This window comes from Xyrauchen texanus, chromosome 17 (genome assembly GCF_025860055.1).
Source record: "Xyrauchen texanus isolate HMW12.3.18 chromosome 17, RBS_HiC_50CHRs, whole genome shotgun sequence".
Lineage (NCBI taxonomy): Eukaryota > Metazoa > Chordata > Actinopteri > Cypriniformes > Catostomidae > Xyrauchen > Xyrauchen texanus.
In genome coordinates, this window is record NC_068292.1 from 22,847,308 (window position 1) to 22,857,366 (window position 10,059).

The 10,059-nt window shown below is 35.3% G+C and overlaps 1 protein-coding gene across 1 annotated transcript; it reads right to left on the reverse strand.

Moving 5' to 3' along the window:
• Positions 1-20: 20 nt before the first annotated feature.
• On the reverse strand, positions 21-2,915 carry LOC127658315 (RIIa domain-containing protein 1-like). Its single transcript, XM_052147539.1, is given in 5 exon segments — positions 21-1,069; positions 1,072-1,092; positions 2,142-2,188; positions 2,294-2,370; positions 2,816-2,915. Coding segments are annotated over 5 exon segments (252 nt in total). The 5' UTR covers positions 2,882-2,915; the 3' UTR covers positions 21-1,028.
• Between the last annotated feature and the right edge of the window lie 7,144 nt (positions 2,916-10,059).

Below are 10,059 nucleotides of genomic sequence, written 5' to 3' on the forward strand. Positions count from 1 at the left end.
AGTCACTGCGCAACAGTTCTCGAGTCAGCAGTACAACGAGTCACTCGCAACAGTTCTCGAGTCAGCAGTACAACGAGTCACTCGCAACAGTTCTCGAGTCAGCAGTACAACGAGTCACTCGCAACAGTTCTCGAGTCAGCAGTACAACGAGTCACTCGCAACAGTTCTCGAGTCAGCAGTACAGCGAGTCACTCGCAACAGTTCTCGAGTCAGCAGTACAACGAGTCACTCGCAACAGTTCTCGAGTCAGCAGTACAACGAGTCACTCGCAACAGTTCTCGAGTCAGCAGTACAACGAGTCACTCGCAACAGTTCTCGAGTCAACAGTACAACGAGTCACTCGCAACAGTTCTCGAGTCAGCAGTACAACGAGTCACTCGCAACAGTTCTCGAGTCAGCAGTACAACGAGTCACTCGCAACAGTTCTCGAGTCAGCAGTACAATGAGTCACTCGCAACAGTTCTCGAGTTGGACAGTTATTAAATTATTTTTATATAAATCAACTTGAAAAAAAAAAGAATTTGTATTTTGTCTCAGTGATAATTTCAGGGATTTTAATGAGCTATATAAATGCACAAAATAGTAATAATAATTAAATATTAGATCAAATGGCCATGTATAGTGTGACAAATAGGTGTTTAAGAAAGTCTTGTTGTGAGTATTTGCCATTTAGTATTTGGGAGGAAATTCAATAAAAGGAGTCTTATGCCCAAGGGAGCCTTTAGCCCAGTTGTACCCGAGCATTTTAATTTACTTCAGTTTAATTTAATTTAGTTTTTTCCAGTGTACATTAAAAACAGCAAGACTTGATCAATTTAGTTAATTTAATCTTTTATCCCCATGGAATTATTATACAAACAAGCATGGACTGCCCTCTCCCATGACAACCAATGCACTAATTATTCCTGATAATAAAGAGGTACAGTAAAGATACTTCAAAATACAGTTGGAAGGATTGTGACACACACATTTCAGAGTTTTTTCTCTTTTATTAAAAGAGAAATGTAAGCATCCACAATTTGGTATTTTCACATATCATTGATTTTCACTTGGGCTTTAATGTCTTTGACAGTCCTGGATTGCAGAAATAATCTAAAAAAGAGAGATATTTAAATTAATTTATGAATATAACATGTTAACAGGCATTTAAAAAAAAACTCAGACCTAAGTTAGGTTTTTATTTTAGATTAAAGAGGTGCTTTCCTTATTCAGCAAGGAAAAGGATGGTGCAGAGTTCATTCTTAACAGTATTGGATTACGGTGATTTAATTTATATGCACTCTACCTCATTTTTATTAAAAAAATTAGATGTATTATATCACTCTGCCTTACGTTTCATTACAGATGCAAAAGTTAGGACTCACCACTGCACTCTGTATGAAACTGTAAAATGGCCCTCCCTCTCTCTCAGAAGAAAATTTCATCTATTGATTTTTATTGGCAAAGCACTAATGGGTAAATTACCCATTTACATTTCAAATTTACTTATTTACCAAAACAGTGTTTACAGAACAAGGTCGTCAAAAAAAATATTATTAATTATTCCATTAACAAAAACAGAATTTGGTAAAAAAGCTTTTTCATTCTATGCACCAAATGTCTGGAATGAACTCCAAAACACCTTAAATTTAGAATCACTTCCATCTATTAATATTTTTAAAACCTTTTAATGTCAACTTTGACTGAACGGTGTAATTGTTTTTAACTAGGTACCCTTTAAATTATTTGTTTGTATTTACTTAAGTTAAACAAAATGTCTTGTTTGTATATGTATAGTCTATGTATAGAGATTTGTTGTGTAGTATGTAATTTTGTATGTAATTGTAAATTGTAAATTTTTGCAACTTTTTTGGCCGCCTATCTTGGCCAGGACTCCCTGGGAGAAGAGTTACTGTAACTCAATGGGACTTTCCCTGGTTAAATAAAGGTTAAATTTAAAAAAAAACAAAAAAAAAAAAACAAATACCACCTCTCAAACGTTTGGACAGACTTGGCTGAATTTTTTATTTGGTGTTCTTAGATACCTTTTAATCTAAAGGCTTGTGCTGAAATGCCTAACATTACTTATAATTTTTATCAAATAGATGAGTTGGACTGGATTTTGCTCGAAAAATCAAGTTTACCTTATATCCAAAACTTACCTGCTGCAAATTCAGGAATATTTGTAGGCCTTTTCAGAAACACATCCCTGGTAGAAAGGTCAAGAGGCGTGTGTGAGAGAGAGATGGATAGCAAAATAGTTTCTTACAAGGCTGTGTGATCTTTAGTATTTAAACAAAGCAGAAAGACTCACCTTACAAAGTCACTCAATAACATTTCAACCTCTGGATGAGATCTTAAATATTTTTCATTAGCTATCCTCGTCTTGATCTACAGTAAAACAAAGTGAACACACGCAATATTATTTTATTAAAAATGTCCAATTCAGTTTATTTATTGAAGTAGCCTATCCACTTTTTTCTTGAATGCGGAAGGGTTCCACGATTCGACTGTTTTCAATATCCGGTCTCCAGTGTTTTCGCATGCATCGGCGTAAATCCTTAGCGGGTAATGTAATGTTTACGTGATGTTATGTGATGAAGCATTACATTTGTAAAAACTGCTTTATAGTTGCTCTGTAGTGCAGATACTTCACAGTGCCTCGTGGAGTGTGTAGATGACATGAAATTATGGTTCGAGGTTAGTTAAGTTGATATCATTAACTGTGGATACTGAGGGACAAGCCTGTTTAGGGTTGAGAGGTAGGCGGCTATAAATGTAGCCTGCACGAATAGAAATGACAGATTCTTTAACATACAGCTGCAAAACATTATACCTTGAACTGATGCAGTTTTTCCAGCTGATCGGGGCTTAAAGCGCCGAAATCCAGTTTCTCCGCCATAACCCGCGTACTGTCTCCAAGCACCTGATGTTGACGTGCGTCACGAACGGTTGCTAAACAACACATATTTCCTGAAGGCATATTATTCAGGCATCTCTTAAAGGAATATTCCGTCTTGAATAATACATACATGTTGATTGCCACAATAAATAATTTCGATTCGTCCCGCGTTTTCTTCAAAAATAAATGAATAAAAATGATACAAATAAATAAAAATAATCGGTTACAGTGAAGGTCTGCCGTTAAAACTCGTGTAGGGCCTATTATTTGAGGTGTGCAGTTGTTTAAATGGTCGTTTTTAAACAGAAAACGTTAGTTTAAGTGATTTTATCACACTAACATCATGTTAACACGCATTATTAGTTAATTCTTGTAGCTATAGATTTGAAAAAGTGAGTATTTTAACGTTCGCCCCATTCACTTTGTAGGCCTAAATTCACATTAGTAGGCTAATTTGTATTATTTTTTTTGTGGCAAAAGCCAAACTTTGTGGAATCAACATTACAAATGCTGTCGATTGAGATCAACTGATGTACTTGGAATATTCCTTTATCTGAGATGCTTAATAGATGTAGCTATAGCCTCTTAACACAAACACTAGCCTTTTAAAATAATCTCTTTCACAAACGCAAGTATTGACATTGCATTATGTTTTTACATGGTGCAACAGGAAAGACACCGACACACTTGATTAAGAGGAATTTGCTACGTTTAAAGACAAAATTGCAGAGTAACCCAAGACGCCACAAGTAAATAGGAGGAATAGAACTAATACAGAAATACAAAAAGATCCAGAACTCCACTAAACAACTAAAAAGATCTTACAAATGCAATAAGCAAACAGATGATCACTTTACAGAAGAATAATCGGTAACATAAGTGTACACAGGAGCCAATTAAAGCAAATATTAAAATATTGTCTAGGGAGATCGACATTGTCCCACCCAAAGCACAAAACACACGGTTTATATACCTGGAGAGGGTGAATAAGGCAGACAGAAACAGTGTAGTAAAGTATATACAAAGATTTATTTACAATACCAACCGTGTACCGCTTACAATACGAAACAATTATTTTTTTTTTTTTTTTAAGTATTTTACTAATATTTACATGTAATACTGCAGACGTGGAGGAAAAGGAACTGGACAAGGCCAAATCAAAGAAATGAACAAAAACGTCCAATCTTCCTAATCTTTTGAGTCAGTAAGCCTACCTAAAGCAAAACAAGACAACGTAGAAACAAAAATCTTCAACGTCCGGGACGTCGTATCTATACTATAACTAACCCAAAAAGAAATACAGCGGGTGGCACTCGCCCCTGACCTAGTGTGACTATACAGCAAGTCGTTCTAAGTGTGTAAAATGTATATCACGTGACATAAGTTACCTATTCCCTTTCCCTCCAGCCAGCACAAGTACATTGAAAAGAGTTCAGAGGCATGAAGGAATAAAGAGTTTACACGGTCAAAAAAAAAAAAAAACCACGAAGAATCCGAATGTGGAGCGAGCTATGGAGCCAGATCCATCTCATTAATAATTCACGAATTGAATTATTTATTAGATTGATCTGGCTCCATACTAGCGGTCAGTGTTGGCGTGCCCTTTTATATAATCGCGGGCTTCCGGTTATGGGGGTAGGCACCACGGTGATGTCATCAAGTCGGATGATTGGCAGTAACCCAACCAGAACGTTAAACCTGCGAAAAGTGAAAGACAGAAACCGAGAGGAAGAGGAGAAAAAAAAAAAAACTCCAAAAGAAACCCATTAACATCACACAGGGACGTAACAAGGTGACACTTCCGTAATGAGGCCCAAATTTCTTCATGTCATCTTGCTTTGTGTAAGAATATCATTTATTCACAACGTGATGTGTAAACAAAGTTCCTAAAACACACTGAGCAATCATTATCATTTTGTATGGGCATCTAAAACTACTTTTAATTTTGATACATTTTATATCACACACTAAATATGATGATTATTAGTAAGTATTTTGAGAGACATTGTGGTGATAAGTATTGTCATGGCAAGCAACACTCAAATTGTTTCATTTTCTTATTTTTATAATCTAATTATTATTATTATTATTATTCAAACTTGCTTAGAAGTCACATGTCCCTATATTGTAAAACTGGAATAGATAGAATGGAGAAACTCAATTGGAAACCTAGTTTAAATCACTCACAGTGTAATAATATACAATTATTTTTTTTTCCTTGTGCAACCGCAGATGCCTTTGGGTGATTAAACTAAAATAACTGATGTACGTTGGTTTTGATCATATTTTAAAACTGTGAAAAGCAATAATGTTATATATAGTGTTTGAGTTTTTGAATACATTGCATTAATGCTATAGTTATTATATGTAAAATACCTGTTTGTCCGGTGGATGAAGAAAGCCAAAATGACAAGGATTATACCAAGAGCAGCAGCAATACCTCAATCTAAAGATATATACAAATCAGAAAAATGTTCACTTTACATTGCATTATTTTGTCTATTCAACATTCAGTTAAAGATCAGCCCTAAACTTGATCTGAACAATTGATATTGAACAATTTATAAATAAATGTTAAAAACAATTAATGTTGACAACAGTTAATCAAAAAAATAACAACAACAACAATAAGAATGCTCATCAGGTCAGATGCTTTATAGACTTGATATTTACATTGATATTGATGCTCATTGACAAACCAGCAATGATAGCAGCAGAGGACATATCTATAAATATAATTAAGTTCAGTACTTGATTTTACATGAGGTCTATGTGACACGATCACATGCAAACCCCATTATAGTTGTTAATATAGTAGTTATAATTGTTATGCATCGTGTTGGATTTGTTTGCAATCTCTGAATGCTCTATGGATTTTGACACTGAACTTGATCTTTGGATTTATATTTTGGATATTGCATTAAAGAAATTATTGAAAGCAATGCAATTCCTTCTAAGTTGTTATTCTACCTCAGTGCCCGTAAATGAATGCTGCTCTTTTTATACACCTAGATTAATTAATAAATATATATATATATATATATATATACATACACATACACACACACACACACACAGGTGCTGGTCATAATTAGAATATCATAAAAAGTTGATTTATTTCAGTAATTCCAATAAAAAAGTGAAACTTGGATATTATATTCATTCATTACACACAGACTGATATATTTGTACAAATGTTTATTTCATTTAATTGTGATGATTAAAACTGACAACTAATGAAAATCCCAAATTCAGTATCTCCGAAAATTAGAATATTACTTAAGACCAATACAAAAAATTTTTTTTTAGAAATGTTGGCCAACTGAGAAGTATGAACATGAAAAGTATGAGCATGTACAGCACTCAATACTTAGTTGTGGCTCCTTTTGCCTGAATTACTGCAGCAATGCGGCGTGGCATGGAGTCGATCAGTCTGTGGCACTGCTCGGGTATTATGAGAGCCCAGGTTGCTCTATAGTGGCCTTCAGCTCTTCTGCTTTGTTGGGTCTGGCGTATCGCATCTTCCTCTTCACAATACCCCATAGATTTTCTATTGGGTTAAGGTCAGGCGAGTTTGCTGGCCAATTAAGAACAGGGATACCATGGTCCTTAAACCAGGTACTGGTAGCTTTGGCACTGTGTGCAGGCGCCAAGTCCTGTTGGAAAATGAAATCTGCATCTCCATAAAGTTGGTCAGCAGCAGGAAGAATGAAGTGCTCTAAAACTTCCTGGTAGATGGCTGTGTTGACCTTGGACCTCAGAAAACACAGTGGACCAACACCAGCAGAAGACATGGCACCCCAAACCATCACTGACTGTGGAAACTTTACACTGGACTTCAAGCAATGTGGATTCTGTGCCTCTCCTCTCTTCCTCCAGACTCTGGGACCTTGATTTCCAAAGGAAATGCAAAATGTACTTTCATCAGAGAACATAACTTTGGACCACTCCGCAGCAGTCCAGCCTTTTTGTCTTTAGACCAGGCGAGACGCTTCTGATGCTGTGTCTTGTTCAAGAGTGGCTTGACACAAGGAATGCGACAGCTGAAACCCGTGTCTTGCATACGTCTGTGCGTGGTGGTTCTTGAAGCACTGACTCCAGCTGCAGTCCACTCTTTGTGAATCTCCCCCACATTTTTGAATGGGTTTTGTTTCACAATCCTCTCCAGGGTGCGGTTATCCCCATTGCTTGTACACTTTTTCCTACCACATCTTTTCCTTCCCTTCGCCTCTCTATTAATGTGCTTGGACACAGAGCTGTGTGAACAGCCAGCCTCTTTAGCAATGACCTTTTGTGTCTTGCCCTCCTTGTGCAAGGTGTGAATGGTCGTCTTTTGGACAAGTCAGCAGTCTTCCCCATGATTGTGTAGCCTACAGAACTAGACTGAGAGACCATTTAAAGGCGTTTGCAGGTGTTTTGAATTAATTAGCTGATTAGAGTGTGGCACCCGGTGTCTTCAATATTGAACCTTTTCACAATATTCTAATTTTCGGAGATACTGATTTTGGGGTTTTTCATTAGTTGTCAGTTATAATCATAAAAATTAAAAGGAATGAACACTTGAAATATATCAGTCTGTATGGAATGAATGTATACATGATCCAACTTTTTGATGATATTCTAATTATATGACCAGCACCTGTATATGATTCCACATCCTATGCTTTATGCATATTTATATTCACTTTACTTATATATTTACATACCTATGCGTTTACACACTTGTGTGTTAGTTTGTTCACATAATTGTCTGTACTGTAAAAACTATGCCCTGTCATAAGCATTTCGACGTCCACTGTTTGAGCTGTGCACATGAAAACAAACTGAAAACCTGCATTACAGGAACTGCTAAGTATGTTTTTTTTTTTTTTTGTCATTTGCAGAAGCTCCAGCAATTTTAGAGAGAACATGCATTATTTTTGTATTATGGTATTCAATGACCTAAACCAACAATAAATATATCATTAATGCAATCATTTTCACTACTGCTCGTTTTATTTGCCCTGTGTGGAATATCTAAGCTGCAACTATATCAAAGATAGTTGAATCTGGTAAGAAACAGTGTTTGTAAATTATTTGCTTACATTTTTCATTACACTTCATTTCATTTTAATTCCAAACTATACTAAAGGCAACTTGATATCGAATAACTAACAATTTATTAATAATATCAATAAAACAATAAATATGAATGATTCATCTATTGATTAATAGATTCATGATGAAAAATATACTTTGCTTATCCAGTGATACCCAGATGAACTGATGTCTTTTTTACATGCGTTGAAATCATTGCAACCTTATTCGTATCTTTGTAACTAGCAGTTATGCACAAATGTCCATGTTTGGGCTACCCACTAAAATTAAGGATAAAAGGTAAATGTCTGCACTTGATTTTACATAAGGTCCCAGTTACATTTTCACCTGCAGTACAGTATCACCAACATCTTCTAGATTTATCAGATTCATTCTTGACCAAAGTGACTTACATTTACAGCAATTAACCTACATTTACTGTACACTCCAAATCATGATTGGATATTTCTCATCAAAAATGTTGGGTTGAATCTGTTAAAGCACACTTAAAAGTACATCTATAATAAGTGAAGTTTCCCTTATCAGTTAAGACAAGCTATTCATTTAAACGGATCACACATTAAAATCAGGCTAAATAGCTAAAATTAAGAATAAAAATCAAGGAAATTGCAGTCCACACTGAATCACATTTGTCATCTTGTCTCGGAGTTGAATTCCAAAACATGCTGCACCGACAGTTAAAAATGTTAACTACATGTTCCAGACAATATTTTACATAAATGGAATATTGCAAAATGTCGCAGGGACAGTAGAGGTGCACAAAAGCAACATGTTACATTATTTAAAAAATAACTCCGATATTATGGTCTAAAATAAAAAAATATTGCATTACTATACACATTACTCGAAAAAGTTATTGATTATGTAACATGCATTACTTTTATCGCATTACCCCAACACTGATCTTTGAGATTTTGGTCTTTCTTCATTCAAGTAGATAGGAGCTGCACTGGCATGACTGGAAATGTCCTCTAGAGAGTGTTGCAAAAATGGCAAACATTGGACTGAATTTCTAGAAAGACTTTGACCACACATTCGTGACCTCAGACAATATGGCTTGTACAGTTCTTCAGCGAGAATGGGAGAACACGGCCATAACAGTCACTTTTATTTATACTTTTGAACGTTTTGAAATCGATATTAATAGACGGTAGGCAATGATTTGGCACCTTGGATGGGTTAATTTTGTGAAAAAGACCACTAACAACTTTTTGCACATCTATATGGAACAACTGATTAAATAGACAGGTGATCATCAAAATATGGTGACAAACATGTTTCTTGAATTTGTCACGAAAGATTTAAAATGGTAAAAAATTCCATTTAAAAAGGCATCATTATATAACCTATCCTTTTGTTGATTAAAACTAAATAAGTTGGCTCTATATTTTTAAACATTTCATTTGGCAATTATTTGGGAAAAAATAAAAAACTTGTCCCCTTAATCTGTTACCAACTTGTATGACAGTTACTGTTATTTATGTTTTTTTTTTTTAACACTTCTCAGGACAAGCATTAGAGCCAGTCCTAACAAGTGTGTAAAAAAAAAAAACAAGGTGCTTTTTCACGCGTTTTCTGCAGAAATAAATAAATAAAAATGCTTCAGTCCTCCGGCAGAAAACTTTTGGTCACTGCCTTGGTGGCATGCTCCCGCCCCACCCACAGCCAGTGATAATTTCTAGCAAGCCAGCTGTGTATTGATACATTAACTCAGCTGGGAGTCCAGACAGTCAAGTGAATAACACCTCCCGCTGTGAGGTGCTAATGGATATTCTGTCTCCTTCTGCCTGGCCAGTGATTATGTGAAGATAACACCAGAAAATCATTGGAAAAATCAGCTAGTAGAGCCAGCTCTGCAGAGTACTATTAGGTAACTACATCATATACTTAATATGGGTTAGGGCCTAGTAATTACTGTAGTAATAATATAGTAAATAAATGTAGAATAGTACTTAAATTGCTACCCAAAATGTAAAAAGTAACAACAAAAAAATAAATTAGCAATAAATAACTATATTAATCATGAATGATGCATATAGACTGATGATTACATACTGTACAAAATGGCCATTTACAAGGAA